The 15,930-nt window shown below is 36.9% G+C and overlaps 1 protein-coding gene across 1 annotated transcript in view; it reads right to left on the bottom strand.

Moving 5' to 3' along the window:
* dnah7 (dynein, axonemal, heavy chain 7) overlaps positions 1-15,930 on the bottom strand; it is a 236,137-nt gene that overhangs the window by 185,062 nt on the left and 35,145 nt on the right. Inside the window, exons 8-13 of the mRNA XM_052011084.1 lie at positions 13,699-13,824; positions 11,996-12,115; positions 11,362-11,545; positions 9,885-10,084; positions 2,404-2,656; positions 1,970-2,097 (exon numbers count right to left, since the gene is read on the bottom strand). Coding sequence (XP_051867044.1) covers positions 1,970-2,097; positions 2,404-2,656; positions 9,885-10,084; positions 11,362-11,545; positions 11,996-12,115; positions 13,699-13,824 — 1,011 coding nt within the window. The remainder of the gene's footprint in view (positions 1-1,969; positions 2,098-2,403; positions 2,657-9,884; positions 10,085-11,361; positions 11,546-11,995; positions 12,116-13,698; positions 13,825-15,930) is intronic.

Below are 15,930 nucleotides of genomic sequence, written 5' to 3' on the forward strand. Positions count from 1 at the left end.
ATTTCTTCTCATGTCTGTTCTGAATGGCCAGTCCCTTTATCTTGGCATTACTAACTTGGTTCTGTGCACATCAGTCAGGGGAAACGCCGCATCAACCCACTGAAAATTCTTCAGGCCTTTCATTGCTGCTATGTTTTCACCATTCTGATCCATTCTTTTCCTGGGCCAAAGTGGATGACCTCATACTAGCATTTAGCATAGTTTTTCCATTCACATATTCTTTTAATATCTCTTGGTAATTACATGTTTCCATCTACATGGCTCGCAAAACAGTCTATTTGGTGCCAACTGCAATGTTGTCTGGCATCCTCATCATTTAGGTGGTTAATAAATGTGGCCAATAGTTGAGGTCCTATAACAATCCTGATTTGCCATTATGAGTCAGATCCTTCTAATTTGATCACCTGGCTATTCTCTGACTCCTGCCACATTATTACCATGTGATATTTTACCTTTGATTCTAAGAGCATCAACTTTAGCCCACAGCCTGTTAAGAAGGAACTTGTTGAACATCTTCTCAAAGTTCATACAAATAATATTCACAGACTTTCCCACAATTACTTTATTCAGAGCTTCAAAAAAAGTTCAGGCAGATTTTCAGACATGCCCTTTTCAAATTCATGTGCATCACTCTGTTCAATTAAATTATAAATTCTCATAATTTCTGACAACAGGTGTTGCATTGACTGGTTTATAATTGTCACTCCTTCACTATGCTTAATTAGCAGGGTGACATGGAATTTTCCAACTCTGATCAAATAGTTCTTGAATCAAGATAACTTTGGAAGATCATAAGTGGGGTATCTGCAAATTTTTCACTATTTCCTTTAAAATCCTAGAATTGAAGCCATTTAGTCCTGGAAATCTATCCTTCCTCACAGCCTATCCTTATTTTAATTCAAAAAATCTTCAATTTTCAAGGGAGACCATACAATTGTTCAAGAAAAAGGTACCACTTTGATCATCTGTGAGTTTTTGTTATGGATCAGTGTCAACTTTTAATATGCTTCTTCTGTTCTGCTAAGAGGTTGACTAAGGGGTGCAATATCATAACTATTATTGAGAAATTGGTGCAAGGTAGTCAGGACTGGAAATTGAATATAATTTTTTTTATATAAGCTCTACAGAAAGATTAGAGAAGTTAGTCGGCGGGCCCAATAGTTTTAATGATTAGGGATGAAACTGCTTCAATGATGATACATGATAAGCAGGCAGTGAAAATTTCATGGGTTTTAAGAGGACAGTGGAACTAATGAATGTCGGGGTTACAATTTTGTACAATTAATACATTTTGCCATTTCATACGTGTTACATGGGTGCCTATGCATACCTGTTCTGTAGTCTTAAATACTTGCCTATTTCTTTATTCTTTTCATAAAATCTCCAGTAATTTCAAGTCTTTGTGACCACATTACTCAAATAGGACTTTGCTCTAAGCTAGCTCAGGTGGACTCCACATCAGCATATCAGATTGTTCCCATCACAGTACTACTAGAGTATTACAAAAAAAAGAAATCCTTCTTTCTCACACCATTCCTTCAGCAACCTATTTACCTAACTGACCTGCCTATTTTATCTCAATTTGTACATGGCTTGGGTAACAGTCAAGAGCTTATAATTTAAAAATATTGTTAGCTCCTAGACCCTGATACTCTTGATACAGGACTGTTTAATCTCTTCTTTCCTGTATTGTTCCCAATTCTTCCCTCACTAATATTCTTTCAAATGGATTCAAAATGACCCTCATTCCTGTATCAAGTAAAATTTGTCATTGGTGTTAAGCAGCTAGGATTTAACAGAAGCATGAAACAGTGTTGTGGGGTTTAGCAGGCGAAGGAGGAAAACTTAACAGGCCAGTAAAGACTAGGCATTTTCATCCATTTACAAGTGGGCTTGAAAAGTTTTGCAAATACTTGAATATTTCTGAATAATATATAATTTTATCAAAGCAGTTTGGAAAAATACTAACGCTTTATTTGCATCTGAATGATACTTGCTTATCCTAGTCAGAAGTTTCTCAAACAATGCTTCTGCTCGTCTCACAAGAGCCCTTATGAGTTCATCACAGTGCACTTCAAACATTCCCAGGCGAACAACCTAAAGCGAAAATTAAGGCAATTCCATAAAATAGAATGGAGCACAAGTGATATACCTGCAGAAATAAACACAATTCTGCCAGCAACAAAGTTACTTTATTGTGTGATCAGCAAGCTCTGTATTTCATACAGCAATGTTAAGACAGCTGTCTGATATATACAGTATCCATCAAATCTAGATGACAAAATGTTTTCAGAATGGATTAATCAATGTAGTTGCTAAAAATAAGGTATACTTAAATTTCATTTTTGCACTATAAACAAAAATTTTACATAATTTATCTTTTAAACTTCTGCTAGTATGCACCTTTCGTGAGTCGTACTGAATTTCTTCTTTCAATTTCAGATACTTATCAATTTCCTGTGCTGTCTCTTCAAATGTATGTTCTTCATTCAGGAATTGTTCCACATCCAAGTCAGCTTGTCTACTTATAAACATGGTGTACTTATCATATAGTTTGGTATGTTCTTGGGGACCCAAACTTTCTTTGGCAACAACCTCTATAACTTTCCTTTTGTTTTCCTCTAGGATTTCATCTAAGATTATTGGTTTTAGGGTGCTCTTAACATTCGTCTGTAACAAAAGGAAAAAAAAAGTAAATCAATTATTTCCAAGTACACAAAAAGAATTCTTTGAAAGAGTATGCCTTATTAATTACTGCTCCTGGGTGAGCCTCACTCAGTAATAGTATAGCATACAAAGATGTGTAAAAGTGATCATGCCAGATTAACCGTGGACTTTCAGTTTTCTAGTTAATAATTAAAGTGACCAATAAATTGGAGCATTGTAAAGCCTGTAAGTTTATATCACTCAGTTATCCAATCTGCCTTCCCATCAAGTGAGGTTCAATGTATTAAGTGTAAATATAATGGATGGGCTATCCATCAGATACTAGTTGGACACTGGGCTTTCCCCATGTTTTACCGCTGAATTTCAGGTGAACAGGAAAGAGATTTGGGCAGGCAAACAGGATATCTTCTGATTTTAGTATCCAAATGACTTTCTGTCAAGACTTCAGCACAATGCTGAAAATAGACATCCAATTACTGGTGAGTATATTTAGAAGCAGAAAAGAAAAATGGTCCGAGAAACTCTTCAGAGATATACAGTCTCCACTAACATAACTTTGTTACAACTTCATGTTTCCACCACATTTCTAACTTACACCAGTGGTGTGGAATGAGCTTTAAAGAGCTTCCTGGCTGGTGATGATATACATCCTGTTTTCTCCTATTATGGGCGTAACTGAACCCTGCATAAAACATTCAACATAACTAAAGGGAGGAAAACTTAAAGGCCTAAAACAGACATTAAGAATTGCTATAAAGTTTATATCAACTGCCTTTTCAATTTTCTTTTCATTGCTTTGTCTTTTGGGATGCCTGGTGCTTCAATACCTGTATCAGGGAAACGTCATGCTTTGGTTCTAGCCTACCCACAGCTCTCAATTGCTTCTCCTTGCTGTTTGTATATGACAGGAACCACACCTTTGCAGCTGCTTTGATGAGTGGACCAAATCAAGTAGTGGTAGCTAATGAGGCTCCACCCTCATTGAAGTAGGGAAATTGCCTTGCTCCAACATGTGAAGACTCCTCAAGCAGAATGGTAGAAATGTCAAATACTAGGTGGGCATAGCTTTAAGTTGAGAGGGGGAAAGTTTAAAGGAGAAGTGTGGGGCAAGTTTCCTTTTTATATACAGGGAGTGACAGGTACCTGGAACGCACTGCCAGGAAACAGATGGTGTTTAAAATACATTTAGATAGGCACATGAATATGGAGGGAATGGAAGGAAATGATCATGTGTAGGCAGAAGGGATTATTTTGATTTGGCATCATGTTTGGCACAGACATACCATAGAACAATACAGCACCATACAGGCCCTTTGGCCCAACATGTTGTGCCGACCTTCAAACCACTCCTAAGACTATCTAACCCCTTCCTCCCATATATCCCTCTATCTTAAATTCCTCCATAAGCTTATCTAACAATCTCTTGAACTTGCCCAACATATCAGCCTCCACCACCACCCCAGGCAGCGCATTCCATGCACCAACCACTCTCTGGGTGAAAAACCTCCCTCTGACGTCTCCCTTGAACTTCCCACCCATTACCATAAAGCTATGCCCTCTCGTATTGAGCACTGGTGCCCTGGGAAAGAGGCACTGGCTGTCCACTCTATCTATTCCTCTTAATATTTTGTATACCTCTAAATCTAGACATCATGGGCCAAAGGCCCTCTTCATGCTGTACTGTTCTGTGTTCTAACGAGCTCAGCAGAATGTTATGGGATGTGAAGCATATGACAGAGTACTGAAGATGTCATGATCAGCAAAGGAATTCTCAAGCCATAATGTGTGTCACTAGAATAAGGTCTGCCCGTGCAACAGCTTTCTCATTCAAAACAATTTCCTGCACAAATTTCTCTCCAAATCTCATTCCATCAGCTATCCATTAACTCAAGCTCTACGCTTGTGGGCAAGAGGTGAAGCAAAGGTGGAGATGACAACTGACAGTCATGGAGGTGGCTTGGGGATTAGAAGTTATTCTTCTCGATCTCCAAGGCCACAGGGAAGTTTCACAGCACCCAAGTAACTAAGCAGCCCTTTCTAGAATAACACAGCTTATCATTATTAAGCAGCAAGCTACAAAGTTGCCCTACATGTTGCATGCCCCACAGTCATCTGATCAGACTACCACAGCTAGCAGATACTACTACTGATATTCTACCACCATTCTACTGATATTGCAAGATTGGCCAGAGAAAGTTCTTTTAAAGAGCTAGGTAACGACCACACTTTTCCTCCAGAAATGCATGTCTTGGATCCAGAGATTCCAATCTGTCAATTAAATATCTGTCCCAAGAAAACTTCCCAACTTTGCTTTTGGCTTGAGGCTCTGATCCATAAGGCTTTGATTCTCCCCTAAGTTCTCATTTAGCCACTTTCATCAGTGCCCATGTGCCTATAGCAGCCAGCACAGAGAAAAGGAAATAGCACTTCCAGCATTTCTACTGAGCTGATTCCCTTACACTTCTCGTCAGAAAACACCCTTTTTGTTGTCTTTAAACATGGTGAAAATCCTGCCCCACACAATAAATAGACAATCATGTCGAAATACTTCTTCCCACTCCTCACTCCATAAATCTCTCCCCCACATACCCTTCCAGACACAAAGTCACCCACGATCTACACCCCAGGGGCCAGATTCAACAGAACTGGCCATATAAATACATTGCCTACAGAATTGTTCAGAGGCTGGGTATTGCACAGGGAGTAACTGTAGGATACCTGCTGAAGACCTTTCCACCATATAAAAGGCACTATCTGGAGCCTCATGGAATACTGTCCATTTACTTGGATGAATGCAGCTCAAGAAGCTCCATACCATTCTGAGCAGAGTAGCCCATTACACTGGTACTCCATCATACCCTAAACATTAATCCCCTCCACCACAGAGTGACTACAGTGCATACCATCTACAAAATTACTGCAGTTACCCACCAAGGATACTCTGACAACAGCATTTCATAAATCCGCAACCTCTATCGCAAAGGAGGACAAAGGTAGCATGGGAACTTCATCACCTTCAAGTTCCCCTCAAAGCCACTACCATCCTAACATGGAAACATATCACTGTTTTTTCAGTGTCACTGGATCTAAGTAGTGGAACCCTCCACTCAATAGCATTGTGACAGTACCTTAACCAGAAGAACTACAGCAGTTCATGGAGGCAGCTCACTATGCCCTTCACAAAGGCATTTTGACATGGACAATAAATGCTGGCCTAGTCAGCAACATCTAGATCTCAAAAATGAATAAAAGTGGTGAAAAAATTGTGTTCTTTTATTTATACTTAATAGTCCCAATAATGCAATCCATATCCTTTTCGGTTAATGACATACAATCACAGAATAACAAAGAAAGGTCATTTGAAAGAGCTGTCCAATTATATCACATAACCTTGTTTTGACATAACTGCAAATGTACCAAATACATGTCCAATTACCTTTTGAAAGTTCAAAGGAATCTGATTTCTCCACCCTTCAGAGACAGTGTTCCTGATCATGAGAAATATTTGTGTAAAATAATTTGCTTTCGGGGTTTTTTTTTGCAATTATTTTAAATCTATGATTTTTGGCTACTGACCTTCCTTTCTCCATCAAATTCCCTCAAATTTTGAGTAGTTCTCCTATCTCTCTCCTTTAATACTTTCCAGTCTAATGGGAAAAATCTCAGCTTCTCCAGTCTTTTCAACTTGCCCTACCATCTTCAAGGAATCCCAAATATACAGCCCCAGGTCTCTCTGATTATTTTGCCTTTCCATGATGTCTCTTCCAAAGTGCATCATTTCACAATTTCACATTAAATTGTATCAACCATTTCAAAATCTGTCTTTATCCACCTGAAGTCTAAAACTACCTTCGTACTATTTCGTAGGGTGGAAAGTTCCATCAGCTGCAAACTTCAAAACTGTATCCCCTAACCCCATATCCAGGTCATTTCAATATAAGTGGCTTGAACAGTTTGATCTCAAGCAAAACAAAACCAAAAACAAAACACTCTTGAAGATTTGCTTGGATTTCCTTATTCCAGCAATAAAACTCCTTGCCAGTCATAAATTTTAACCATTTACATTTTGCTTTCAGAATGTATCACATTAACATCAAAGCACATCCGTAGACAATCCTGTGAGAAGCACTGGACAGTGACCCCAAGACAGTAAAAATTACCAGCTGGGTAAAAGCACAAAGAGAAATGAGGCAAAGTATGTGTTTAAATGAAGGAAATTATTTTTTTCAAAGAAATAAGGAAAGCCTGACATAGTTGCAAATACCATAGAGTTGTTACTTCTGTGCTTACCAGCAAAATCACCTATCTGCTTTCAAAGCACCTGTGCATTGTGTCACATGGAAATTTTTTTTGAAAATCCAGTCTCAGTTTCTGGAGCAATGCAGATGTCACTAACAGAAACTGTAACTAAAATGAAACAAAAGCACGAAGAGGAAGATAACTTTTATCAATTTGTTCAGGCACTGGTGTATATTGGAGATCATAATGAATCAAGTAGATGGACCCTTGGTGAGTTGTTTGGCAAGAGAGTCCTTGTAGTAGAAAATCTGTTGCATACCTGCCAGCTTTAGCGTAAATACATTATTTGCCAGAGATTTTTGAAAATGATTTGAAATGCATTGCAACCATGGTGATCTTTAAAAAAAGCTGTTACTTTTAATGAAAGCCCCGAAAAATATAGTAATCCAATTGTAAATGTCCTGTTTGCTTTCCGTGAAACTGGAACAAAAATGGCTGGCAGGGAAACTGTATAAGTATGCAAGTCTCTCTTTAGTAAATTGCTCAGAAAAGGTATCAAACTTTGCACTTTTAACACTGAAGGAGATCAAAATTTGATGCATGGCTTTACTGAAAGTAACTGATTTTGCTAATGCTAATAAAAACTGGAAAAATATACCCAAACTATAAACTTAAGCCCTATTTATATAACAAAAAATGGTCTTTAAAATGGGAAACCCCAATGCATACTTCTCCCTAGTTAGATGAATATCAATAATAATTTTTTGTGATCTCAGCCATGTAACACCCACAAATTTAACACACTCTTAAAATAATCCCTGGATACCTTAACAACGCAGAAGTCTATCATAGGGTTTGATACACGAGAAATATTCAGGAGTTTTTAATGAAGTATGTGACGTACATGTCAAATAAATATACATCTTACATTTTCCTAACTACATTGTCAAGCTTGGTTGCCAACGTAAATGGCAGTGCCACTTACCTAGCTCTGAAACCTCCAACAATAATTCCAAGATACATAGTGTCCTTGAGCTACTGCAGGCAGTATGGTTAAACTCCAATAATCTGACATCCAGTTGTTTGGAAATTCTGATAGCTCAGTAACTGGCTTACACATTAGTTCAGAGTGTGAACAGGAATCCAGAGTGCAAGTGGGATGTGTGGCCAGGGACATAGTCCTGACTGTGGGACTGGGGGTGTGGACAGAGCCGGATCAAGGTCTGGAACACCAGGGGTCAAGAACATGGGTAGATTTACAACTGGAGCAAGGATCCGGATTACTTATATTCTTCCTGCTCCCTTTAAACTCACCAAGTTCATTGGAAAATTTATTATACTATTTTGTAACATGTTAAAAAAAAGTGAAATTAAAGTGTTTGGCATACTGTTAGGAGTAACATCCAATAGTCCATACAATCTGCCGGTCCTGTATCACCAAAGTGCCGAGTTTCACTGTTGGCACTGCTAAGAAACAAAACTGAGGTTTAAAAAAAAACAAACCGCCGGAGGAACTCAGAGGGTCAAGAGCATCTGTAGAGCCAAAAGGATAATTGAGGTTTTGGATCAAGACCCTGTATCAGGACTCTTGTGTCTCCAAAATCTAGGTTGTGACTCAATGCTAACCCACACCTTTCACAGCTGCCACTTCTCCCTAAGGCATTGCAACCAAATTTCGTGGTCACCAGGAGCTACCCACTCTGCTTAGAAAAGAGAAAGAAAATTACCCACAGATTTAACACTATCAAGCCACTTACAGTTTGTTTTTTTTTACACAAGTATAGCACATAATCATGAACTTAAAAACCCAATAATCACAAGCTCTCCTATAACTTGGCTTATTCAATTACCAAACATCATTGGCCCTGTTAACATATGAGATAGCATAAAGTAGCAAATTGTCAGCCTCACTGTGAGCAACATTGCAGGAGTTGTGATTAAAAAGGAGTCAACAAAACCTATTGATATACAATTTTAACAGAACACTGGACAGGAAAAGACCTATTAGTCATCCACATCCTATTGTGGATGACCAATAGGGAAAAGCAAGAAACCAGTTTAAAATCATATCAATCAGTAGGAGAAAAATGGAAATTTCTCTAACCACCTTGGGTGATGGATACTCTAGGGCATTCCACTAGCCCTAATTTACATTTCAGGATGCCACCTCTTTGACCCCTTCAGAACTATATCCTCCTCTTAATTTAATAAGTACAGCTAATCAGCATAAGCACACAATCTGTTTCAAGGGTCCATTTATTCTTCAGGAGGTGGTGAACCAAACATCTAATCCAGTTCTGCAATTGCAAAAGTTATAAGCATTCCCCTTGATTCTCCCTAATGAATTCAATTGAAAGAATGGATCTACAAAAACACAATCTAATCCCTTCATTATTTTATAAACCTCAGTCAAAATGCCCTTAAATTTACACATTTCTGAAGTATACAAAGACTGGGCTCAAAGAGTCTAGTTTGGTAAATAAGAGGTTTTAAAGCAGAATCAACCCTGAGAGGTCCATGCTCATCCAATTTGATATTCTTGATCATCCTTAAATTTAACCATACCACCTTTGACAGCATGCCTCCTGCTGTCAGATCCCAAGCAGCCTGTTCCTTGACCAAACTTTTGGTTATCTGCCCTAATACCTTTATGCATGACTTGATGTCAAATTTTGTATGAATCACTTCTGTGGAGTGCATTTTGTGCACTTTGCCATGATAAACGTACTTTTTTAAAATACAGGTTGTTCTGGCTGTCAATTCTCAATTTGGAATACAACATAAATGTTCAATTAGATTATTTGTAATTTCTCAATTATACAGAGGAAGTGGAAATCATTTTTGAAATTCTGAAGGAAGTTTTTATTCCAAAATAAAGATGAAAGTGTGCACATTCCCACTGATATGAATGAAACGATCCATTAAAATAAATAGCAGACGTGTATTCACTTTGCCCAACATGGCAAGCATTTTAGGACTTAAAATGAAAACTGCTTACCCATTCAGTGTACAGTTTTGTCTCAACTCTTGGCACTAGATTCACTGTTTTCAGCATGACATCATAAGCGCTCAAGAACAGTTGTTCAAAATCCTTGAACTCTGGTTCAAATTGGATACCATTATTATTTAGGATTAGACGCATAATGAAACCTGGATGTTCATAAACACGAATAGAATCCTAAGTAGAAAAGTGTAAATACAATTTATAATTGTAAATCTATGATTTCATTTCTATAATAAAAGTATATAATTATGGCAAATCAAAACTGAATGATTGAATGCACGTATATTTTCATTAAGTAATAAACATAAATACAACTATTTGCAAATGAGGTGTTTGGTGAGACCAAGCAGACATTTTACAGAAAATAATATGTGATACTGGTCCTATGAATTATTTAAGATTAAGTTATGTAACATTAAATTTCCTTTGTAGCTCACAGTTCTACAAATGCTTTGATACTCATGAGTACATAGTAGCAATACAGACATGCATCACCTTTTCAATAACTCATGCAGGCATGCGTCAGTACTCCATTGCATTTCTGAATTCTAATTATTTACAATATATAACTCTGTACAAGATGGTCATCTCACTTTAACACAATTTTCTGAAATGCAACTAAAACTGTATTGTTTATTTAATACAGGCAAAATAAATTAGTTGAAACCAAAAGAAGTATAGAACAGCTGCCCCTTGCTGAATTTTGTAATCACCTGCTAAATGTGTCCTTGCTCACTAAAATTTTCTGCTTCATGCACCACAGAGGTTTGCTCAGGTATAACATCGGAGCCTGATGCAAGTCCAACCTGGTACTTGTTTTTTTCCATCCCAGGCCCAACCACTTCCATGAACATGGCATCTCCCAGCATATGATTTCAACACAACCCAAGATCTAATGGCTTGGTCAGAGTGCACACTTGACCTGGCCCAAGCCCAATCCATGTCATTGGGCTCTAGTTAGGTAGCCAGAATCTAGCAGGGTGGAAGGGAACTTTACATCACTGAATTCATTGTGACTATTCCCCATACTGTGAGCAAGAAGGTACACACAAATTGTGAAAATTGAGGCTTGGTGTTTTATTAGGAAACAGTGAACTGATTTTTATAATTATAAAATACGAGCTGTAATCCCTTTCTTATGTTTAAACTTTAACAGCTCCAAAAAGTGTAAAGAAATTAGCTAAGCACATATGGCATATAGCAGATTTTTCTAGTGATCGCTCTAAAAGTCCAGACTCAATTTTTTTCCCTCCCAAAATTATCAATAGATCAACCACTTAAATGTATAACTACCTAGGTCATTAATATAAATAATATTGTGGTTGGTATCTAGAATCTGAAAAAAATTGAAATAAAACATCCATTACAGTCTTCATAAACTGCACCACGTTAAACATGTTAAGCTTCTGAAATGTAATTAGCAGCATACTGTATGTTGCAGATACACATACCGGTCGTTGCACAATCAAATCAGTATAGTCCTGAATGGAATTTAACGTTAAACTTTGCAGATGTGAAGTCATCAGAGTCGCAGCACAATTAAAAAAAGACTGTAGTTTGGCACTGTCAGTACCACTAGGAACCTGTTTCCGCTTATTTCCCAGGTAATAAATATTTTGAACTTCAGGAAACCATCTAAAATGTATTACAAGAAAAAGTTAAAAATTGAGTTAGAAAACTTTTAAATTTTTCCACAAATTGTCATTTGTAATTGAAATTATTTGAATGTTTCCTGTATTCATAGATTCCACATCATTAAGATGTGTAATTACGTGATATATTGTTTATCAGATAAATAAAACAACAAAACTTGCAAAATAAAATAATGTGGATGCTGGAAATTTAAAATTAATAGAAAATGCTGGAAATAATCAAGCAGTTCAAGGGGAGGGAGAAACAGAAGTAACATTTCAGATCAATGATTTTGCAGTAGAATAGAAAAAAAATAAAAATGATATCTTGCTCTTTCCAGTGCAAATGATAGGTTGAAACATCTCCAAAAATACTACCTAGCCCGAGTGTTTCCATATATTTTTCTAAGTGCCTCTAAGCATTGCTATTTGGCATTATTTTAAGTTGTCATACTTTTTAAGGAGTTGCTCTTTTGCTGATTCAATTTGCCTCATAAACAAGACCTGGAATGTAGTTAGCTCCATTGAATCCTTACGGTTACGAAATTCTTCAACATCAATGAACCTTAAATCCCTACAAAAAAAAAGTTATTTTCTATGAAAATGCACCATTTCACTACATTTCAAAAGCAAAGTAAATACCCTAAAAATTCAAGATGGGTGTTTAATTTTTTTATTGTTAAACTACAGAGCACTTCAATATAGATCCAAATTGCAACACTAGAGAACATGTAATTATAGTTCCATAATATAAACAGAAAACACTGGAAACATTCAGCAGATCAGGTGACAACTGTGGCAAGAGAAATAGTTGATGTTTCAGGTCAGTTGAGGCATAAATGCAGTATTTTTGTTAACCTCTTGGCCTTAACTTTGAAAGTATAGGAGGTAAAGAAATATGATGAGGAAATTGATCAATTCACAGATAAGTAACAGGTAAGCATGCATTAGTGAGGAGAATTTTACACAGTGACAGGCAGCTGCAATAAATAAAAGACTAATTTTTTCTTTTTCATTTTGTAATATATGCTACATCATGCAGAAAAGTGGTGTGCTGTCCAACCCTTCTCCTGGTTAAATGATCACAAGCCAAAAAATGAACCCAACTCTCTAAACGACATACATGTTTGGGTAATATGCTCCCCACACAGTTCCAAAGCCAATCTCTCTTTGAAACAACATATAATCAGATATTCTGAACAACACTGTTAAAGTAGACAAGCCTCCAAGGTATTATCCAGTACCTACCTAGTATTAACATAATTGATTTCTTTATTTACTTCTTGACTGGAACAGATATTGTTTAAAATATCTGTTACGTCTCCATCCTTATCATAAAGCTCATCATCCAGTTTATTGTATACAGAACGTCAAATAAAATTTTGAAAATCAGGAAAACGATCAGAACTTAAAATGCTAGCTAATAACAGACTCATGATCAAATTTTAATTGCCAGGTCTTAGATTAATACTGGACTATATCCACTAAATACAAGTATGCTCTGATGAAATAACAGTTCCCTTCAGAATCACTAAAATTCAGTTTGCATCATTTTTTCATGAACTACAACACAGAAAAATACATATCATGATTTCAATGACTCCATCACAAATACCTCACTCTTCCATTCTACAACGTATGGCTATGTTAAATTTGTTTTTTTATATTCAACTGATACTTATATTTCTCAGTACATTATTTTGATATTGTTTTACTGTGAAGAATGAAATCAAATTGAATCTTTCTCAAATCAAAAGTGAAGTATGTTTCATTATTCAAGTGCCAATGATGAGAAATTATAACTGCATTGTATTGGTGGTGTTAATCCCTTCAATTTAAATGAGTTAACATCTGTCTTAAAATTGTATTAAACATTCATACAAAAGAAATAAAACAGGATGAGTGCTAAGATCTTCCTTCCAACACTTAGATTTGCAAATAAGAATATAGAAGTCTAAGGAAATGTAGGAACAGAATTTGCATATGTCATAACCACCATTTCGTTGATAGACTTTCTTTTTAATTTTTAAAGACCAAGCGATCCACAACTGGATATTTTTCTCCACTCACCAAAGAAACCCAATAAGCGAGAAACAATGCTGACTTAACTGGAGATTTAATTAGAGCAATTGTTGATGGCTTAACATAAGAACTCACTTAAAAGAAGTCTGCCAGAGATCCAAGACCGCCAACATGGTGGGATTTATTGAATTTAGGTTTGCTTTTATGAATTTACGTGCTGACAAAAATGACTTGTTCCATGGTTTTGGTACTATTTCCAACCTTAAATACAAGAAGAAACATTGCTTACAAAATATTTTGTTCAGAATTAGATCATTAAGGTAAAAGTTCATAGATACTAATCATGAAAAACAAAGAAATGCGAGGAATCATTGAATTTCATGGGTAAGACCTCCAGACATCAAAGTATTTTTAATATCATTATTTCATGGACAGAGGATTCTATTGAGATTTTCAGGAAGGTCCACCATAAAATAAACTATTTCAAAAAAGGTCAATAAAATTCTAAATTCATCAGAAAACTTCTATTATCAAGCCTTACATTTGTATGGGGCATGAAGGAGATAACATCTCTAGAAATTGAAATTCACAGCAAATTACCCTTATAAAGCAACATTGCACAGTACTTCAAACAAGCAGAACCAAAGAATTTAGGAGCAAAAGGTTGGCTGAACAGACTTTTGAGAATGGTTTTAAGAAAACAAGGTCAATTCCAAAGCAAATGTTACACCAGACTAGAAGCTACTTATTTAAGCAATCAATTACCTTATAAAGGACAATAAAACGATATATTAACATATCAATTAGAGTCCATTTTATACTTTGAATAATGCATTCCTTCTACATCTTGTGGAAATAAATGTTATGCTAATTGTTTCTGTGAAAATTATGGGGTAGATTTGATAGATTAATGGTCCTAACAGTAGAAATGTTAATTAATGTTATGCAAGCATGTGAGAATTCATCACAGCAACATAGGATATCAATTGCCTCAAGTAATCTTCTATTCTGGCATTGTATAAAGTCTTGAGATCTGCATCAACTTATTTTGGCCATAAGTTAAAGTAGAACCAATGAACCTTCATTATCCTCTAGTAAAATCACATTCAGTCATAGCCCACAGGGTTGGATGGTGGGATTATGGTACATGAAGAATATGTATTGTATGGACAAAGTCATACAAGTGATCTAACCTCTCTCTAATTTTTATTCAGCACCAGTTACACAGCAGAAATCATGAAGGAAGAGAATTAGTTGTTTGTGGCATCTCCAGACAGTGAGGGATTTAAATGGGGTGGAGTTTGATAAGCGTATTCAGGAAGGATTCTTGACACAATATGTAGATAGGCCTACAAGAGGAGAGGCTGTGCTTGACTTGGTACTGGGAAATGAACCTGGTCAGGTGTCAGATCTCTCAGTGGGTGAGCATTTTGGAGATAGTGATCATAATTCTATCTCCGTTATGATAGCACTGGAGAGAGATAGGAACAGACAGACTAGAAAGGCACTTACTTGGAGTAAAGGGAATTATGAGGCTCTCAGGCAGGAAATTGGAAGATTAAATTGGGAACAGATGTTCTCAGGGAAAAGTACAGAAGAAATGTGGAAAATATTCAGGGGATATTTGTGTGCAGTTCTGCATAGGCATGTTCCAATGAGACAGGGGAGTCAAGAGAGGATACAGGAACCATGGTGTACAAAGGCTATAAAGTTTTTAAGTTTTACTTTTTTATCTATTTTTTCATAGGGTTTTAATTATAAGGGTTAGTTTTTAATAGGGTTGTGATTATTAGGGTTAGATTTTTATAAGGTTCTTTTTAAGTATTTCTATAAGTTTTAGTCGGGAAGAGTGGGGGCTGGACTGCGCAGGCACAGCACGGGCATTTTAAAAAGCTTACAGCCATATCCAGCAGGCAGCTGAGTGAGAGGGAGCAGAGTGGTCGGGCTTTGGCTTAAGGGGCTTCGGCGTAAAGGGGCAAGGCAGGTGAGTAGCTGGTAGGTAGGTAAAGGTAAGGTTTACCTGTTATCTGTGATAAATATTTAAGTAGGAAAAACTAGGGGGAAAAAAAAGGAATTAGTTCAGATGGAGGACATGGTGGTGTGCTGCAGCTGCTTGATGTGGGAACTCGTGGACCTTGCTGCGGTCCACGATGGCCACATCTGCAGTAAGTACTTGAGGCTGGAGGAACTTCGGCTCAAAATCGATGAACTAGAGTTACAGCTTCAAACACTGCACAGCATCAGGGAGGGGGAGAGTTTTGTAGATACTGTACATAAGGTCACCCCCCCTTAGAGCAGGTAATTCTGGAGTCCAGGAAGTAGATAGAATGGTGACTGTCAGGGGAGGGAAAAGGAAAAAGAAAACGA

This window comes from Pristis pectinata, chromosome 1 (assembly GCF_009764475.1).
Source record: "Pristis pectinata isolate sPriPec2 chromosome 1, sPriPec2.1.pri, whole genome shotgun sequence".
In the NCBI taxonomy this organism is placed as follows: domain Eukaryota; kingdom Metazoa; phylum Chordata; class Chondrichthyes; order Rhinopristiformes; family Pristidae; genus Pristis; species Pristis pectinata.